This window comes from Ctenocephalides felis, unplaced genomic scaffold, assembly GCF_003426905.1.
Source record: "Ctenocephalides felis isolate EL2017-DRISC unplaced genomic scaffold, ASM342690v1 CF-g0.4_SCAFFOLD_01886, whole genome shotgun sequence".
NCBI lineage: Eukaryota > Metazoa > Arthropoda > Insecta > Siphonaptera > Pulicidae > Ctenocephalides > Ctenocephalides felis.
In genome coordinates, this window is record NW_020538040.1 from 54,850,073 (window position 1) to 54,872,407 (window position 22,335).

Genomic DNA, 22,335 nt, shown 5'->3' on the forward strand with positions numbered 1-22,335 from the left:
AATATTTACACATACATATACATGTACACATACAGATCCAGTAGAGAATGCTAATAGAGAAAACAATTAACAGTTATATAATATTATATTGCAGTCTATATATTTGAGGGTGTTATGACTATAATCTAATTAGAATCATTACATTATTTATAAGTAGAAGTTTTTGAAGGCAATTTTTGCACTCTTTATAAAACTTTCATTAATCACAAGTATAATATACTACACTAATAATAAGAATTGATACAATTTTGATATGGCTAAGCCATAACGGTCCTTTTCAATGTTTGAAAAATAATTTAAATAACTATAAGTAGGAATGATAAAAGTAAATTCAATTATGTATCAATGATAATTATAAAAATTAAAAACAATTTACATGAAATAAGATATAAAACCAATACTTTAACCCCAATATAACAAAAAATCAATTAATACAAATTTCTATACAGTAACTGTACATATTAAGGTCACATGTAAACTTCGTTTCAATTAAGCCAATAGGAACTTCAAAAAATTCCAAAAAATATATTTTCATAGAAATTACATTATAATAAAATATACCTTTCAATAATAGTAATTTTTTTTTGAATACACTTATATAGATTAAAAACCCTTATTGACTTATCACAGGTTTCTATGCTAATATACTATACACTAATTGAAAAAATAATAGATTTTTTTTCAAAATTTATTTTCTGTGCATAGCATGAAACCACACAGAATTATTGATTTTCACTAGTAAAATCGTCCAGTTATTTTAATTCTCTACAATTTTTCTCAATATTTTAATGCAGATTGATCCGCGAATTATTCTCAGCAAATCTATTACTTCAGTGGTAGTCATGTGTTCTATGGATTCATCATTAACCTACAAAATAATTTTCATATTTAAATATATATATATATATATATATATATATATATATATATATTGTATTCATTATGTGCATATATTATATATGCACATAATAAATAAAAAACGAAAGTAATTATATAATATGATCACAAAATATAAATTATATTAGACAAAAATGCTATGCCTAATATACATTATGTGATTTCATTATACATTTATTTTGTAAATTTATTCTGAATATCATTTGATTTTTCAAAATGAATATATAAACTCATTTTTGTTGCAAACGCAATGTTGATTTCATTTGCAAATATTTTGTATTAATAACAGCATCTGATCAGTAATAACTTAAATGAATAATTTATCATTGAATAATTATTGAAAATGCTATATTATCACATAGTAGCAAAATATTACTATTTCCGACTTTAATTATGCAATTGTCATTATATAGTGTAATGTATTGATTGAAAAACCGTCCTATATAGTAAAATTGTGCATCATATTTACCATGAGCAGCCGATCACCTTCTCTTAATCTACCGTCTCTTGCAGCCACGCTGTCAGCATAAATTGCACTAATCATGGTTTTTCCAGAAATTGGATCAGGTTGAAGACTAAAACCAAGACGACTATTCCATCCTCTGTTTAGTTCAACTATAAGAATCTGAAATTGCAAAGCATTAAGGTTGAAGAATGTATTGGGAATAATGTTGACCAAACAGATATATAACAAATTATATATTATATACAAAATTTTACCTGTCCATCTAAAGTTTCTTCGACTTGAACTACAGATGAATTAGCCTTCGCTGATGCTTCGTCTTCAGAAGGAAACATAACACCCTTCCATTTCACCAAACTTTTAGTACCTGAAAAAATTTTAACAAAATATTATTTCACAAAATATATTTAACAAATCCTTAAATTTGAAAAATTGTGAGACATCGCTCAAATACTTTAGGATATCAGAACACATTCGAATCAGATATTGGACGAAATTGGTAACTAATCCTTATAGTTCAAACACAACAATTTCATAATTTAATAGATTACTCTTATACTCATCCAAAATTTAAAAGTAAACGTACCATCTTGCTTCTGATCAGTTGGATTTTCACTAGTATTCTCATCTTTGCTGCAGGTCGGATGGGCGGATTGATAAGCAGGTTGACCATGGTTGAATGGTGCTGACTGGTTTTTCGTAGACATTTGAGGCATTGATACGGGGCCCTTAAATTAAATAAACAGATCCAAATTAAAATACTAAAGAATTGAAATGAACAATAATTAATATTAAAAATTGTTACATCAATTTAAAGACGCTAGCAAAATTTAAATATAATCACAATTAAAAACAACTTACAATATAATCAAATAAAAAGTATCTTCTGTTTTATATTTTATTTGAGTATAATAAAAACAAATGTGGCCTTTACAATCAAATTATATTCATTCAATTTAATTTTTACGTGCTATTGAAATGTTTGCGCACACTTTTGACTCGTTTAATCCACTTTTATTCGGTCTTACTTTCACGGAAATCAAATTCTAAATCTTGATAAATGAGGTTTAAACGTTAAAGTAGCTGATTTGTAACATTGATAAACTTAAAAAATGATTATTTACACGTTTCGACATTTGGTATGTGCTATCATTTAGCAGCTCATATCAGAAAGAATAAAACAAAAAGATTAAACTTTTTTTTCAATTTTTATCAATAATAAAATATTTTTATACATAAAAAATTATAGATAATATAATATCAAGAGTAATTTCACAATGTCCATTAGTTCTTTTAAATTCTAGTTCTGTTCACATCAATCATAGGTGTTTTTCTTCGTTCAAATGTTAGCGCATTTTTTATTTGTTTAATTCACTTTTATTTGATCCTTATTTTGGCGCAAATCAAATTCGAAATCGAAATAAATTGTTTCAATGAAATTCAAAATCGCTTGAACCTCTTGATGTCTTCCTATAGAGAAATAATATTATATGTACATTAAATTTTGTATATTGAAAATCATTCTCGTTTTTAAAACGATATTTGACAAAGATTTGAATGTTCAAAAAAATCATTAGAAATTTAAAATGAAAAGTAATTATTATCGTTTTTTTATTTAAAAATAATCTAATTAGCATTTCAAAAAAATAATTATTTAAACAATTTAAATGGTATTTAATATAAACAATTATTTTTCTTACATGTGAGTCAGCCAATATAACACTATCAGGGTCAGTGGCGTACTCATCGGAACTCGTAGTAGGAAATTGTGCGCCTTCGCCATTCACGCCGCCAATGGAATATATAGTAGGGGCATCAAGCACGTCATTATCCAGGTTATTCAATTCATAACTATTCGCCGCTGTTAAGAAATATATTTATGTATTACTATTTATTTAAATTAAAAATGATTAAAAATTTAAAAATGTGATTGCTTGATAATGCACTATCATTATCAAGCAATCACATTTTTTTTCGGAATAAACAAATGTTCATTGTATTCAAAGAGTTCGTCACTGATAGTGACTCACTCAATGAAATCAACTACCCTCATATATGAGCACTACATATTATATTAAATTTTTGAGATAATTAATATGCATACCATTATTTTGATTCAAGAAATTTACATAAAATGAAACATAATGAATTTATCACTTCAATATTGAAGTCCTTAGTATTTTAATGGTTTATGCATATCGTCAATTATAACTAATTATATATATATATATATATATATATATATATATGAAAATATTTCACGTAGGTAACAACTATGTGTGCAAACGATTAATATATGCAGAATCTAGAGCGCATGCGCATGATATTTCTAAAAAGCTGCATTATACAATAAACATGCTTTTGCAATGATGTTCATATTATTCATGAAATAAAAAATAATAAAGTTCAGTAGAGACCAATTAAAAGTACTATTAACTCTGATATTTAAACAATAAAATTATTTATATCACAAGCTAAGTTTAAAATATCTAAAGACAAGTAAAGTACATACCTAGTTTTATTTACGTCAATTTGAAAACGAATTTTATATCATTAAACCAATATTTGTTATAAATTACTTTAAAATAGCAGCCTTAAATATTCTATTATTTTTCTGCAAAATTATAATAGGTAGTTGTTTTAGCTCAAAACTTAAAATAAATAAACAAAAATGTTATGATAAATATGATGTGAATGATGATCACCTGTGAATTGAAAACATGGTTTTCTACTGACAACCGGGGTACCTGCACTAGGTTTGCCCTGACACAAGTCCAGAAAATTGGGTCTGGTAGGTTTTTCAAAGTTTTCCCGTTTTCCGTTCTGTCTCGGCTGATGAAGCTGTTGTCCTGGACTGGAATTCATGGTGAATGTGGTGTTTCTGGAAACCATGATGGCTGATCCATTTGGGCTACTATTTAACGATCCGTCCGTGTCGCTCGGACTTGCGGTGGATGGATAATATTTATGATGAGCACCTAGGCGATAAACCAATAGATATAATAAATTATACGAGGAAATACGTAAAATCAAATGCATAATTGCCAAAAATGGTACTAACATTACGAATAATATGAGTACAAATGTTAAGAAATTTTACCGCTGTAAAAGATTTTGGTTATAAATATTTCTAAATATTGGATGCCTTACCGACATCGCTATCATCAGGACTGACCGTCCTAGTCAATCTTCTGAAACGTCTGGCTGATGATGTTGGAGAACGCTGAGATTTCATAGAAGACCCCAATGAGTCGCCCCGGAGAGAGCTTCCTTGCTGCCAAATCGTACAGCATATCCAAAGCCTCTTGCCTATAATAGTAATACAATTATTCATGGAATTGAACTATATATACGTTAAATTAGACCATATATTTATTAAAGTATTATTTTTATGAATAAAGCTTTTCATATAATCAATCAGAACATTTTAATCAAAATTCATTTAACAATAAGTCTACATAATAATTCAAATTATTTGGAAGGCTGCTATACAATTTGTACTGTAGTACAGTGGACAAAAGTTAAAAATTAATTCCTTATGCAAATTTTATTGTAAATACAGTAAATACACTATCCCCGTTTTAAACGGTATTCGTTTTACACGTTTTCGATCTCACACGGTTTTTGTAAAAATATTTTTTTTACGAAATTTATTAATATTGCCTTTATATGAAATTGTGAATACTAAACTATAATTTGCTTGTATCTACAATAACATTTTCATTGTTTTACTGTCGAAATACAACACTACAAAATGTACGTTACAGTTACCAATTCTTAGTAGTCTATGTCTATGATGGAAATATGTAGATAGGATGGGGAACTCCCCGTTTTATGATCGAAACTAATTTTTGTGTGTGTATAGGCTAGTTTGTTTGAAGTATCAAAACAAAAAGCATAATTGTTTTTGAACTTTGGTTTGAATTAGCGTTTATGTATATTCTTAATCTACGAAAAGGAACACGAAGGTACGACTATTTTTTTTATATTTGTTTCATTTGAAATAAATTAATACACTTATAATTTATAAAATGTATTTGATATTAAATATATTAATATTTATTTCTTATTCATTATGTTAAAACTGAGAAAAAGGGCTTTTTATAGTAATTTTCTTTTAAGACGGTTTCTCCATATAAGAGTAAAATTTTCAAGTTACACGGTTTTATATAAAACCTATTTTCCGTGAAAAGCGGGAAATATGCGTATTGTGAAAATATAAAACAATATTACAACAACAAACATTAATTTACATATTATCTCATATTAATTTAAATCGTTTGTCATAAATGTTGTACCGAAAAGTAGTAAAACTATTAATCTAACTTATACTCTGATTATCAACTTCCCGTAGGGCAAGTTATAGTAATCGCAAAAAAATCGAAAATGAAAATTTTTATATATCTTTACGTTTCAGAGGTTTCTGAACATTTTGGCATACCTTAGAAAAAATGGATGTATGTGTGTGTGTGTGTGTGTGTGTGTATGTATGTATGTATGTATGTATGTATGTGCGTGTGTGTATGTATGTGCGGATACAAATTTTCGTCGACGATTTCGGGAACACAGATCAACCGATTTGAATAATTCAAAAAACATTCGATTCGTATTGATAAGGAAACGTGCTGATTAGTTTTTGGCGAAAGCAGGTCTAGCCGTTCCGAAGATACGGGGCAAAAAGTGCCAAAAGCGGTACCTCCGTTTTTAAGAGAACGGAGCGTCCGATTTGAATAATTCGAAAAACATTTTACTTGTATTGACAAGATGTAGAATTTGCAAATTTTCATGGAGGCAGGTCTAGCGGTTTCGGAGATCTAATAAAAAAAGTAAAAAAAAATGCCATTCGGCGGTGAAAAATGATCATTAGACATATGCACATCAAATTATCAGATATTTTATAGAGATTTTAACAATGAGTATAATTTTTTTCTACATTTCTATGGGTTCCGTACCAATGCTTATGCGTTAGACGGCGGCGCGGCACTTGCGAGCTTTAACATTTCGTCTCTATGCAGTTCAAGCAGTGCGATTGCTTTGAAAAAAAGTTCAGTATTTCCAAAATATGTTAAAATAAAGAAAACATTTTTTTTCAAAAAATTTTTTTGTTTTCAAAAAAAAATTTTTTTTCGCCAAAAAAATTTTTTTTTTAAATAAAAATTTTTTTTTTCAAAAAAAAGTAATTTTTTGTCAAATTTAAAGTTTCTCAAAAATCATATTTTTCGAAATAAAATTTTTTCAAAAATGTTAATCGTTTTTGAAAAAATAATAATTATTGGTACGGGAAGTTCCAGCAATTTGCCTTAAGGCACGATGCCCTAATTGCCTTAAGACAGAATTCCACTTACAGCTAGTTAAAGTTCCAAATTGTATATAATTTATTGATAAGAAACATGTCTGCGACAGATCGATAACGGTGAAACACTGTTTAGACAACGAATTCGAGTGATCAATAAATTAAAATAAATTAATTCATCCATGATGATATATAATATTATATATCCATAACAATTCACCATTAGCAAATCAAATAAATTATCGAGGCAAATTGAAATTTTCAAGTTTTAAAATTTGTTCAAACGTGTTTTCATTTTATTGTATTGGCAATGAAGGCGGCAATCTTCATGTCATTGAGCTTTTACACAGAGCTACCCCGTACAGCAGTGGTGTTGTGCTAATATTTTTTTACCGGAACGCTAAAATTAATAAACCGGTTCTCATATATGTTTGTTCCGGTTCCGTTCGAGAAAAAAGAAACAAAAATCATGACAAAACCCATTTTATGTTCATATATATGTATGTTTATTACATTAATAGGAACGTTTAATAAAAATTAGTTAAATTATGAATTATAAAATTCACTTATCAAATCATTTTCTGTATGTAGCGATTTTTTTTATAATATAACGCGTTCCGGGGCTCGACAAAACCACTGCCGTAGAGGGGGTAGCGAATTTGGATCGAACTTATTTTTCTCACTTCTAAAAGTAAAGTCTTCAATCTTCAATTAAAACTTATTGTCAAATCATTAGTGTAATAAGAATTGCAACAAATACATAAAATATAATAACAAATCAGTGTTCAATAAGGTCCACAGCTACAAAGGTTAAATTATAACCTAACAACCTGAGCTATCGAAGAAGAGATTTTAATAATTAAATTTTCGGATATTCGTGAAAATTTTCCATTCGCAACCTAACGTGTTCGTGTTTTGTTAATATTCAAGACAAACCTTAAATGAGTCCTGACCGCCGATCGTCCTCCGCTGTCGCCGTTCGCCGTCCGCCACCGCGCTGAGCAATCGTTCTTTTCGGACTCAGTAGGCGAGACAGCTCCCACGGGAGTCTGTGCGGAGTCTCTATATAATTTTAGCGTTACTTCATCTCCACATCTGAAAAAGAATTTTCACAATATCGTTGAGAAAATAGTTCTCAAAACAATTTAGGATGCAGTCTGCACTACACACGTTCTATTGATTTGATATTAAACTGATGAAGATGTAATATATCAAAAAGTCATAGAAAATGATAGTTGATACAAGACTGCGAAGCAAAATTTAAAGGGATTAAGTATCTCTATTTTAAATTACTATTTACAAATAGATTGATTTTATATAGTGCTCGAATAATGAATAGCGAGCAAATATATAATCTTAGCTATAAACATTGCGGGGCCCGAGACCTTTCCAACGAATGCAAAATTGTCGAAATCGGTTCGTGCGTTCTGAAGTTATTTCATCAGGAAGGAAAACCCGACTTATTTTTATATATATGTAGATTAGGATGGTCCTTAAAATGGTCATTTTCGAATTTCCTTGCTCCCAGGGGCTCAAATGGTTCCAAATAGATAAAAAACAATTCTCTGAAAGTTTTAGCTCTTAATATTAACGTTTAGATAGTAGAGCGCAATTCAATAAAAGTTTTGTATGGAAATAGCATGGAAAAATTTTCAAATTTTTTAAATATATATATATATATTTACAAAGTTGACGCTCTGAACTCCTTTTCTTCAAACTTCTGAGACATAAATGAGGCTTACAGCGTTTGACCTAAACTGATAATGATGTAATATATCAAAAAGTCATAAGGAATGATACTCGATACAAGGTTTCAAAGCAAAATTCACAGATATTAATTTTCTGTATTTTAAATTATTATTTATATGTAATAAATAGCTAGAATGAAATTTCCGCTGTCCAGAAATTGTTGAGGATCAAATACGAAATATGTTCTACATCGCATGAAAGTTTATTATATAAAATGGTTTATTATGAAAATATATTTTTTTTACAAAATTGATGCTCTGAACTCCTTTTCTACAAACTTTTGAGACGTAAATGTGGCTTACAGCGTTTGACCTAAAAGTCATTTGTATGCTTCTCTTAACCTAGCCAGGCAGAATCGATTCAGACCTCTTGCATATTTTAGGAACATTTTGGTCGGAAGACATTTTATGTACCAAATAGTACTTTGCATTCAATAATATTGGAAAAGTACTCGTATATATTGAAAATTTGTAAAAAAAAATATTCCAGGAAAAAGATAATTTTATCTTATAATAATCATTTTCTCATAATGATGCCAAAGATAGACCAGCGAACTAAATTAGAATTTAGATATTAGAACTCAATTGTTTTTTTTTCAGCTTTTGGTGCTAATAATTCGCCATAACCATTGATATTTCTCATAGTATTCCTAATAAAGCGTATATAACATATAAGTACACCTAATCAATATTTTCATTATTTAAAAAAGAATTAATTATTGTGATATACAATTAAGTGAATTTAGTTAATATATCAAACAAATTCCATGTAAATTTTTGAATTTTTTGAATATTAATTATCTCGATTACCCACCTTCGTAAGAAGGCTACAGCTTCTTCATGGCTAAGTTGGCACATTGACACTCCATTGACAGCCAGAATGCGGTCTCCGGGTCGTAAACGTCCATCGGACAGGGCCGGTTCGCGAACAAGGGCTCGTACGTAATGACCGAGTACGCTGTTGTCTTCACGACGTAGAGTAAAACCTAATGATCCGCTACGCTTTTTCATGACTATATCAAATTCCTGGGAATAAATTATTCGAAAATATTAATGTTGATAGATTTTATTTGTAAACATGTTCAGCGATAATGATTAAAAACATATTATAAAAAGTTACGATAATATTATGATAAAGCAAACTACTCGTATAGATAAATCAAACACTTACTTCTTCCACTGGATAATACTGATTCCACTTAAGCGTAAATATAAAATAAGTTATTAATTTCATAATATAAAATCAATGCACAAAAATATTGAAAGTGATTTATATTACATATAGATCTTACAATTTTTCATTCGCATTGTACAATTATCGAATTGATTCGATTACGTTATATTAAATATAGCTATTATCTAAAGCTATTACTTATATGGAAGTATGTACATCTTGCAGCGTATTATCGTTTAAGGGGGTTTTCTAATCTAAAAGTTTTAAGAAATCGTTTTTCTATATTTTCAAAGTTTAAAATATTCAGAAATATGTATACAAGAGGATTTATTTTTCAAGATTAAAATTATTTCTGACAATATAGTAGTTTGCCCCCGATAGGAGAATCCTCTGTTATTTCACTGCGAAATTTCAAATGTATTTTGTTCAAAACCATTTTTTCTGTACGATACACACTACTTCTCAATTTCTACTGAACCAATTTACTTGAAATTTTTACAGTCTTTTTTATAAACTTACCAATGCAAAATCATCATCCCCAAATTCCGATTTTTACTATTTTTTAAAAAAAATCGAGAATATCGAAAAAATTTTTTTATCGGTATTTTGTGATTTTTTCTATTTTTAACTTCAAGTTCATACTAATGCGATATTATTCTAGATAAATGAGCTTTTTTATCAGATTATTTGAAAGGCTATATCAGGAGTATAGTGACGTGCCAATTTTTTTACCCCCCAGTACATTACCAGCAAGAATTAAAACTTTTTGATTGTTTTTAAATTTCAATTTTACATTCTTAAAATATTAATTGATAATTTATAAAAAACGTATAGTAAAAATATTATTCGCCTTTTTTCACTGCTAGTCCAGTCATTTAAGCTTAAATTACGTAAGAATCTCGGAATTCGAGATACCCAGCTGTAAGTCTGTAAATACTTCTATATTGACACCCTAAAAGTTGTCTCAAGACCTACATATGGTAATTACACCCTACCATATGTAGGTTTTGAGACAACTTTTAAGGTGTCAATATACAAGTATTTACAGACTTACGGCGGGGTATCTCGAATTCCGAAGTGAACTTAGGGGGCGTCCATTAATCACGTGAGCTAGTTTTTAATGATTTTTGGACCCCCCTCCCCCTTGGTGATACATGGTGATATTCAAAATTACCCTCCCTCCCCTCTCAAACATCACGTGTAGTTTTAGTTACGTGATAAAACTGTGAATTTTTTAATTTTTTTTTGAAAATGATTGATATTTTTTAAAACATCAGTTAAAAAATAAATACACGTGATATCTTACTATACACCTCCCTCCCTCCCGTGATTTTTCGTGATTTTTTGTAGTGAGATGGATCATAATATCTATATTTACGAAAGTGCTTTAGATATTAAAATTTCGTTAATATTTAAAGTAAATGATAATGGGAACTATAAAAACGATGCAATATATTTGTGGTGAAAGTAAAGCTAAAGAATTTTTATGCTGTTGGTATAAAATCAAATAGTGTAACGTGATATCGGATCGTTTGGCACGATATATATATATATATATATATATATATATATATATATATATATATATATACATATACAAATGTATTATATACAGTCGGATAATCCGAAACTTACCCCGTACGGCCCATCAAGCAGCATCGGAGACAAAGGCGGCGGTATATCGGCGCTGCTTAATCCGCTGCTGCCCATTCCAACCATTCCGCTGCCTGCTCCGCAACTTCCAACTCGTCTCGGCGGCGGAGGCGGTTCGCTAGGAGTTGGGGACTGCCTGTCAAAGTCCTGCCCTGGAGGACGGCACACTGTCAGCGTCACTGTTGCGGGCGCTGTACGGAGGACCTCAAGCGCTTCCTGCGAATAAATTAAAGAAATCGTTATCAAAAGGAAACGACAACGATTTAATATCATACTTGAAAGATTCAATGAATTCTTGCAGTGTCGAAGACAAACAATTTTTACTGCAATGTAATTATTAAATATAATATATTACTATGAAAATAAACGTACGCTTTAAGAATAGTCGTAGATATTATGTTATAACTACTTTTCGAGAACCAAAAACTAAAATTTTTATAGCAAATAAACATAATCTTATTTTTGTTAATTTTTGGTCAATTTGATTATTTTTTCAGCACCAAGTTCATGGTACAGGCGAACTAACAGCTTTAATTTGCATATACTTGATAAAAATGTACCGTTTTTAATTTTCGGTAGGGTAAGTTATAGTAAGCGTCCAAAAATAAAAAAAGTTTTTGCATACCTTTACGATTCAAAAGTTTCTGAATATTTTGGCATATTTTAGAAAAAATGCATGTATGTATGTGTGTGTAATATGTGTGCATGTATGGATACAATTATTCGTCGACATTTTCGGGAGCACCGATTAACCTATTTTAATAATTCAAAAAAGAATTCCTACCACTAGGGAGATGTGCTAATTAGTTTTTGGCAAAGACAGGTTCAGCCGTATTAGAGATACTGATCTTAGAATACAGACAAAAAAATATCCGATTTGGATGTTTCAAAAAGCATTCAATTTGTAATGAATGGGAGACGTTATGATAAGTTTTTGACAAAGATTGTTCGAGCCGTTTTTTGAGATATGGAGCTAAAAGTGCAAACAATGACGTTTTTGGGAGAATGAAGCACCCGATTTCAATGATTCGAAAAACATTTTGCTTGTGTTGACAGTGTGAAAAAAGGATTAGTTTTTGGAGAAAACAAAAAAGTTTGATTTCGATGGTAATTTTTTTTATTATAATATAATAATAACAAAAAATATTTTGTTATTAAATATCGAAAATTATTTGGATTTTCAAACCCCGCTTGCTTAAGTTTTGTTTATTTAGTCTTTATGTGAACATACATAAACGTCGCCTAATTTATACGTTATAAAAGCTTTCGTCTATAAAATATGAATAATGAAAGTTATGATTATTTATAATAATCTATTTAAAATTAAATTTAATATATTTAATATATTTAAAATTCCTCGAACATTTCATTACGGTACGGCAATTTGCTTTAAAGCACGATGCCATGCACCACTAGTTTTTCTTACATTTTTGTTATTAACAAGTTGTTATTATGATACGACTATATTTATTTATGCTGTGAAAAATTCCATTATTTCTCCTGATGATAGTATAAACAAAATATTTTATTACGAAGTATTCAATACAAAAAAAAAAGAAAGTGATAAAATCCTTCCATTATTTTACTTAATTATTTTCATAATCAGAATTACAAATAATGTTCATTTACAAAAAAATATTATAACATTTTAAACAAAATTCAATAAAAAATAATTCATAATATTAAATATTCAATGTAAACTGCGTAGTATGTTAGATTACTGAAAAATATTATCGTAAACAATAATAGCTGAAGGAGTAAGAATTTTTACAACAAAAAAAACTAATAAAAATTGTGTTATCTAGTGTAAATAAAGCTGCAGTTTATAGCAAATTAATTGAAAGAAACTAATTATGTTTAATATTTTAGTTTAAAAACAAACTAATTGAAGAGCAATTAATCGAAATGTTTAACTACAAATAATATATTTTAATATTGATAATTTATTATATTCTTAAAATTATATTCCGTGCGATTTGATACGTACACTATAAAAAGTGACTATCTATTTAAATTTTCGAGATGCATTTAAAATATCTTATACATAAGACGATTTTGTACAATAAATTACTTTAGATTTAACTGGCACCTTGTCTGGCATCTATTAAATTCAAAAAGTTTTATCGATAGTTCCTGAGAAACACATGTATATATGTTCAAGCACAATTATCAAGTCTATGCGTACGAGTAAAACAGTTGAACTTTTTCGAAGTTAGTTGAAAATCAATACTCTTTCCTATTAAATCTAGATAGCTAGTACTATCTATCTTATTGGCACCAATTAAATCCTCTGTCGGGAAAAGCATTATTTTCCGTACAAACAAAGAAATTATCAATCTTTTTAATTATTTAGTATTTCTGCAAATTATTGAATAATATTCGCCATTAAAAAAATCACAAATTCAAAAATAAGGAAATGAAAATTAATTCGTTTCAGTGGCTGTGCTTCAAGGTAAGTTTTTGCTAATTATTAGATGAAAAATGACAAAATTTTCGAAGCAACTATACAAGTATAGCAAAATATGTTAAGATGGTAAAAGTAACTATTAGGCTAAAATAATTCCAAGTGCATGACTGCGTGAGTTGTTCTGATGCGAAGCCAGGTGGTTTAGGTGAAAATAGGTTGAAAAACATCTCAAGGGGGTTTCATGTATATTCTGCTCTATTACAGTATGCGATAAAAATGTTGACGCATCCTACACTTTGACACCAAGAGTAAATATTTGATCTAATATTATGATGATGGAGCAGTCAGGGATATATAGTAGAGTAAAAATACAAAAAATAAATATAAAACCTAAAATAAAACGGCTGGTGCACTAAAAATTTACCATAGGACAGCTACTAAAATAACGTCATTGCCAAAAGTAAAAGTCTTTACCAGAAGCCTAAATATTTCGCTATAATTAATATTATTAATTTTGTGTTGAATATCCTAGTAAAGCTTTTGTTTATAAAGTCATTTACATGCTGGTATTGCAAGTTTCTTTTATTGTGGAATATAAGGAAAAAATCATAAACTAGTTTTAGTCTATTACCTATAAAAAAACAATTTAAAGGGGTATTCTAGTGTAGAAATTCAAAAAAATCGATTTTTTTTTATTTCATATTTTCAAAGTTTAACTATCTAAGAATATGGGTACGAGAAGGTTTTTGAAAATTTGAATTATTTTCGGAGATATAGGCATTTTACTGACTCGGTCTCCATACTGGTTTGGCTTCACGCAAAACTTTAAATGCGTTTTTTTTTTTTAAAAAAAACTTTATTACTAATTATTTTTTCTTTTTTATCTTACAACTACATATATTTTACTTTTTCTTTACATATTTTTACTGTTCATTACATTTTTCTTTTTACGAATATTTCTTCCAAGGGCAGGTCCGTGGGTTGAGCTGAAAATGCACTCAATCATGGTTGCACGATGTCAGAGCCCTTTCCTGTTGTATAGGGATACAACTCGACTTCCTTTGTATTTCAATCTTAGGACCTCTTTACTTCCAAGTGGCATGTTGCCACTACAGCTATGCCCACGAAAGACCATTTTCACTAGAAATCATATTTGAAATCTATGATTTCAAGTGAAAATTTGGTATCAAGCTGCTTTGATACCGAACCGACCGAGGTTGGATTCGAACCCGGGACTAAGATTTGCTAGCACACGTTCTTACCACCGGACCACGGCCGGCCCAATTTTTCTCAGAACAGACTTTTTCAGTACTGTTGACACGATTTCTCGAGTTTTAATCGACCGATTCACTTGAAATGTTCAGAGAGTCTTGTTTATAGACATATCTATAACCCGAACTAGGATTATTATATATTTTCAAAGTTTATCTAAGAATATGGGTACGAGAAGGTTTTTGAAAATTTGTATTATTTTCGGAGATATAGGCATTTTACGGACTCGGACTCCATACTGGTTTGGCTTCACGCAAAACTTTAAATGCGTTTTTCTCAGAACAGACTTTTTCAGTACTGTTGAAACGATTTCTCGAGTTTTTATCGACCGATTCACTTGAAATGTTTAGAGAGTCTTGTTTATAGACATATCTATAGCCCAAACTAGGATTATCCCCAAATTTCAATTTTTACTATTTTTAAAAAAATCGAGAAACAAAAAAACACCTTTTTTTTCAAACAGTCGCCAATTTGTAAATTTTTGCTCATCGCTGGTTCGGGCGATTGCGACATCATTGTAGATTAATAATATTTTTATTTATTGCATTTTCGATAGCTAGGAGGGCTGAAATAATGTCAAGACTGAGGTGCCAATTTTTTGAGACCACCCACTTCTTCTGCTGCCAGTTTTACAATTTTCAACTTTTTTATTTTTTTATTTTTGTTTTGTATTTTAATAATATTAATAAACAAGTTGTAAAAAAATAGATAGTAAAAACATTCATTGCTTTCTTTTACGACACTTTAAAAATGACCTAGAATTCATAGCTCTACACTAGAATACACCCTTAAAACGATCTAACAATCTTTGCCATTTACTAATAATTAAACATAAATGTTTATTATTTACAGATATTTATTAATTAATAATTTTTTAACTTACATAATTTGATAATCCGGTGAGAGTGCAGCCATTGGCAGCCAGCAGTAGATCACCTGGTGCTAGCCTGCCGGTGGCCCAAGCGGGCTGGTGCGGAAACAATCTCTTGACGCGTATCAGGCCTGGACAGGCTCCACGGGAATCTGTTCCGCCAGAAACACTCAGGCCCAGTCCGCGAGGACCTTTGGTGACGGTAACGGTAAAGGTACATTCTGAAATTGCAGAAAAGGCAAGAATTATTATATTGATTTATTTATTACATGTTATAAGTACGAAACTGAAAAATATTTGTAACAAAATAAAGTATAAATATATTTCTGTAAGATTTGTCGATAGATGTATCTACTAATTTCTTATCAGTATTATATTTCTCATGTACATTTCTAGCAGTCTCCGCTTTTGTATAAACAGATCGCAGGATAGTGTCAAATAAAAAAAGGGGTATAAAATGAAAATTTCATACCCTTTCCACTCGGATGCCGCCGCTCCGGAGACAAAATACATATAAATTTTGCAATTCGCGAGTGGAAAGGGTTAATACCTATGGATCTGTATTCTCCCAACTTTTGAGAAAAAGAATTTCTTAAATTATTAATATGATCATTAGGAGTATACAAGTAAATAAAATTTTTCACACTAAGAAAGAATCCTAATATTAATAATAAATTAGAAGCTATAAAAACTTATTCTCTTAAAAATTTTTGTGAAGATTTATTAAGATCATTTATAAATTTACAAAATTTTCATTCATCCTTTAAACCAATAAATATGAACAAAGAAAACTATTTTTAACCTAACTTCAGACGTAAATTATTAATTGCTCATATTTATTTTTAATTCAAACATTCATTTTACAATTTTAGTAGTAGTGTTTGCAAAGCGGATATATAATCATCGTTCTTGACAATTTATTTAATAATCATAAAAAATAATATACTGTACATAATCAAAATTCAAGTATGTTATTCTATACAGATGAAAGATCAAACGCTTAGAATTTAAAATATTTTATAAAATCCATTTCTACATAAAACAAAACGTTTGGTTCATTATAGACCGAAAATACCAAATTTATAATGACTATCATTACGGTTATCGCATTTTGATTTTCATGAAAAGTATACTCATTTCATTCAGAAAAAATTAATAATATTAAGGGGCACAACTAATGTGAAATTTTCAAAAAATCGAATTTTCAATTTTTCCATATTTCGATAGGTTATACCTTTAAAAACAACATACCAAAATTTTAAATCGATATCTTAAATAATTTTTGAGCCATTTAAAGAGTATATATAGTATATAGTATAACGATCATTTTATCTTTAAACGCGTTTTTCTCGCAACAGCAATTTCCGAATTTGCTGCAGTGATTACTCAAAAACAAATGATCCGATCACTATCAAATTTTTTTTACATGTTCTATATATAGTTCTCCGTAAAATAAACTATCGATTTTTTGACCGGATCAAAAATCGAATTTTGGCAGTCCAAAAACGATTTTGTCAATTTTTGATTTTTTTTATCATAGGTCATTTTACAGACAATATTATCTAGTTTAAGGAGATTTTTTTTTTAAATTTCATCTACGTAGAAGGCCGGAATCACAGCAGCAGTGAAGAGATCGACAATAACCTAAAAAATATTTAATTTTTTTTCCGAAATTTAACTATGTATTCTTAAAACATGTGTAAATATATTCTTAAAATTTTAAAATGGTCGATAAAGTATTTTTTTCAATATAAATTCCCAAAAATCACCTTTTTTTAGGCAGTTACACTAGTTGAGCCCCTTAATAGTTAAGTTCCTGTAATCTAAAATTAAACACTGCTGAAATATAAAATCTAAATGCATGTCAATTTCGATATTCGTCGATAATAAAATTATATGCAAGAAATATGTGTTTTACACTTCCGCATAAATAGTAACAATAATTTCCAATCGATGATTAGCAAATTCTATTACATGCCCATCGAAGTGTTTCTTTTCAATAGCATTGCAAATTAGTTGAGCTTGTCTTTTACGACTAAGTCGATAGTTTCAAGAACTGTGACTAATTAACAGTTATGATGATTAACTTAATATCACGTGGCAGACCATAAACGCATATTTACAGTTAGGTATTTAATCAAAGATAGACGTTCATTTAGTTTAATGAACTTTATGTTTGTATAATGAATCACGTCTAATTAATAAAGAAGATACATGCAATTAAATCAACCCCAGCGACAGAAGAAAAGTCTTTTGTTATGGTATTTATAACATTGCTGTTTATGTCCTGATAGCGACGTCGTAGGAATCAAAGTGATGGCTGGTAATCTTTTTCCCTCTACTTTCAAATATTATACTTGACAAATTCCGAACTTCACTTGTTTTTGAGATATTGGTGGTAGACCTTTGTTCCCGTGGACCTGTAAGCCCCGCTCTAACCTATATGAAACTTACACAAAAGCTTTCGGAACTTCAATCAATCAATAATAAATGAAGTTTATTAAATTTTATTAAATTCGAAGTCGTCATACGTTCAACTATTTACAACTCTATTACCATTTTATTAACATCTACTTTTATTTTCATAGGTGCTTGAACAGAGCCCATTTGCGTATACGATGAACTGACGAATAATGCACAAACAACATAATAATTTTTCGCATGAGCGACCGCGATGTTTCTGTTATAAATAGACGAGGATATAATTTCAGGCCGAGTTGTGAAAAACACACACCTACAGCAATTCATCAAAACAGACTTAATTGTTTACAAACAAATATGTTATTAAGCCATCGTAAATAAACACAGTCGAACAAAAAGGAAATTAAAGGGCCAATTCTACCGTAAAATGACCAGTGTTATAGCAAGGCTATGTTATGTAGCAGTTTTCATATAAAATCGTACTATATACTATCAAAAGTACAGCTTCCAATACCGTACTAAAATCTGAATACCGGTATTTGATATTTGAAATTTGTAATTTGTTATATTGACATATTAGCATTATTATTGTTCTAAAATGAGTACATATTAATTATTTTATTACATGGAGAATAGGGGTAGATACAAAAAAACGTGAAAGTAAACAATATATATTAACTTCTATGTTACACTTTACATATAATAGACTCGCATGGAATATTTAAGGAAAAAAACAAATTCCATTAATAGATTATATTTTGTTTATTAAAATCTGTCGTATATATAAATAAATACGACATATTTTATATAATATATAATATATAAATAATCTCTTTATCTTGCCGATATCGACAAGATGTGTCATACTGGGCTGAGCCGAGTCCGCAATACACATGCACAGTTTGGAAACTGTGTATGTGTATTGCTTAAGTTAAATTTTTAACAAATTTTGGTGATCCCGAAATACCGGTATTAATGTATCAATACCGGTTGTTCGCGCCAATCAAAGCATGCGGGTATATTGAGATAGAAAACAAAAAATCATCAATAGATAATTATAAAACCAAAATCAAATCATTCAATACATAATCAAAAACATGTTAAAATTATTGTAAATACTATTATAACTTATAAAATAAATATATACAGTTATCAATAAAGTATTTCACAATTCGGTCCTTCGAAAAGTAAAGTAAAATTCAATCAAAGCATTCAATGAAAAAACACCGGTATTGAATACCGGACAAAAATCGTCCGGGATCCCGGTATTCGGGGCCACAGAAACCCGGTATTGTAAGCCTTAATCAAAAGCCTAACCTAGAAAAGGCACAAATCCTAACCTAGAAAAGGCACAAATGTAAAAAAAAACATGTTATGACAACAGGTTCTTTGTGATATGGTTTAATTTTATGTGTAAAACGATTACGATTTTATATGAAAACTGCCACGTAACATAGCCTTGCCATAACATTGATCTATTTTACGGCAGCATTGGCCCATAAAGAGTCTTCATTTATCATCTTATAAGGTTGACAATCAAGATAAATCCGCAGATGAAGATACAGCAGGTTGTCATAATTCGTCTTTCACTTTTAGAATACAAACTCACAGAAAGTCAGTATTAAAGTTAGAAACTAAATTGTCAGAACGCTCTTTCCGAAGGCAGGCCTCTGAGCCGAGTTAAATTTTAACTTTAGTACACGAAAGTATGAGTGTAAGAAATTTTCCTTTCAAATATTGTTAAAATGTTTAATCTATATATCCAAGTAAAATTTAATATCACTAGGCTATATCAACATGTATTGAATCGTTCAACAAACATCATATTAGATAAAAATTTAAATAACTTTTGAAATTATAGACCATAGATTGCAATACCAAAATTTTGAATTTCACTTGAAAAATACAATACTAGAAATTTTAACCATTCCTAATGATTAAAACTTTAAACAAAAGTTTTTGATAAAAATTATTTTAAATGTTGTAATATTGCAAATTTGTAGACACTTGAATCAAATCTTTTTTTTCTAATGAGGCATTTCTTGAAATTTATTATTTTAATATTGAAAATGTGTAGATTTATACAACTAGTATGTATATAATAAAACACACATATATTTTGAAACAGAAATTGCAAACTTAGATTGCTTTGGCAATACCATATAATATCAGGATTATTTACTCTATGTTAGATTGGCTATGATGAAAACTATATATATATATATATATATATATATATATATATATATATTTATGTATGATAATATGTGTATATGCATACGTATACCCATGGGTTTTTACCTCTGTATGCAAATTAAAATTCATTCGTCTATTTTTTTTCAAATGTTAATCCAGCAAAGGTAGTAGTAATTAATCGAAAAACGCCTGCTAACAATTTTATGAGATCAACAAAAACCTTTAAAATTCTCAGAAAATTTAAATTTATATATTTGGTTGAGCTGCAATGAATGATTTACGTACATGCCAATCACTTTTTTATATTTAAAAAAAAAGAGTATCATAAGGTTTTTAAACGATTTCAGATCAAATTAAATGAAACGATATTGTTGCAAGCCCTTTAAATGCGACCTTATTTTACCATCATCGTAAAAATAATGAAAAGTTATAAAAGTATATAATCTAATATTTTTCTACTAATGGATAAACAGACAGACAAAGTAGTAAAAAAATGTCAGCAATAATATTGAAATTCGGCCCATCTTAAAACATAAAAATAATATAAAACATCAATAAAAAAGCCAAAGACATATTTATTCAAAATCATGCATTTAGAATTCTGAAGTCAGAGAAATTAAATTATGTAAATATTGCATTCAGATATAGTACCTATGTTCCATTACGATAATTGAATAAAACGTCAAGAGAAAAACATCTAATTTTCAAATTCAAGTTCGGGACTTTGCGCAGAAAGTTTGCCGAAAGACACACTCAAAACTTGGTAAAGAAAATTCGAGTTGCCCTAAAGGCATCCGTCATAATGAAATTAAGTCACACCATTGCATTGCAAAAGTTAATAAAATTGTATTTGTCCCGTCATAGGGATTGAGAGAAACGAAATAAGAAATACGATACGCTTGTACACTGAGGTCGACATACAAATAATACATTAAATTAAAAACAAATATGTTTTCTGAAACAAAAAGACTGAATACTCTGTGATATCAAGATACGCCTTGGAGATATCCTCATAAGCTATTTCATTTCGATTCAGCTAATTTATCGTTGTGCACAAAAATTTTAAATTATCTATTATAAAAAATAAAGCAATAATTTTAGAATATTGACCTTTTTGCTACGAGAGTATTTTCCGGAGCCAATGAACAGCACATGTATTTGTTACACAAAATATTTGAAGATTTTCCAATCAATATCAATGAAAATGTATTTAAAAATTAGAAATAAGTTTTTTTAAAAAATCACAATAACAAATTAGAATACTAATAATTTAACTAAGAGTAATGAATATTGAAGAAAATTTGTCACACTGAATGTCGTCTATAGACGACGCTTATAGCTAGGGTTAAAGCAGATAAATCGAAATAACGATCTTGCACTTAAAGTACACCGCACGTAACATAAAAGCAAAATAATTGATTATATTCTATAAATACGTTTATAATATATATTTCCATATAAATTAATAAGCATTTAGTAAAACAATTTGCAACACCTATGTCACGTGTTTTCGAAGCCATGCTGCTGCTACATTTCCCTTGCCAATGTTTCAGAATTATTATTGAAAATTTCATTTGATGAACATAGAGATCTTTGAAAATAAATTACAAACTTCAATAATTATATAGAAAATTTGTAATAATTGTTAACCCTCTATGAGTTTCGTGTACCTTCAAGTCATATTCCATATTTTTCGATATTTTACCAAATAATTATGGCCTTTTTGTGAGATGATGCATAAATCTTAATTCTATAACACGTCAAGACAGATAATCGTAGTAAATTTTCGTAGACAAAAGTGTGTACATTATAAAGTCGCAGTGACTTGAAAGTCACATGATTCAAATACCAAAAAAAAGTTTAAACAGATTTTTCTCATTTGTATATATGTATAGGCTTGTTACATAATTATTCAATATTTGTTCCTCCAATTTTTTGGG

At 29.0% G+C, this 22,335-nt stretch overlaps 2 protein-coding genes across 2 annotated transcripts; both read right to left on the minus strand.

Moving 5' to 3' along the window:
* Positions 1 to 746: 746 nt before the first annotated feature.
* LOC113377124 lies at positions 747 to 7,708 on the minus strand. The gene is made up of 8 exons (XM_026617331.1): positions 7,590 to 7,708; positions 4,511 to 4,669; positions 4,066 to 4,338; positions 3,061 to 3,221; positions 1,947 to 2,088; positions 1,618 to 1,727; positions 1,367 to 1,522; positions 747 to 868 (listed from the first exon to the last, which is right to left on the minus strand). The coding sequence occupies exons 2-8, from the start codon at positions 4,593 to 4,595 to the stop codon at positions 758 to 760; spliced, it is 1,038 nt and encodes a 345-aa protein (XP_026473116.1). The 5' UTR covers positions 4,596 to 4,669; positions 7,590 to 7,708; the 3' UTR covers positions 747 to 757.
* LOC113375109 (tyrosine-protein phosphatase non-receptor type 13-like) lies at positions 7,476 to 18,385 on the minus strand. Its single transcript, XM_026615059.1, has 7 exons — positions 18,335 to 18,385; positions 16,329 to 16,350; positions 15,791 to 15,999; positions 11,211 to 11,444; positions 9,216 to 9,427; positions 7,590 to 7,748; positions 7,476 to 7,488 (listed from the first exon to the last, which is right to left on the minus strand). The coding sequence occupies exons 1-7, from the start codon at positions 18,383 to 18,385 to the stop codon at positions 7,476 to 7,478; spliced, it is 900 nt and encodes a 299-aa protein (XP_026470844.1).
* Between the last annotated feature and the right edge of the window lie 3,950 nt (positions 18,386 to 22,335).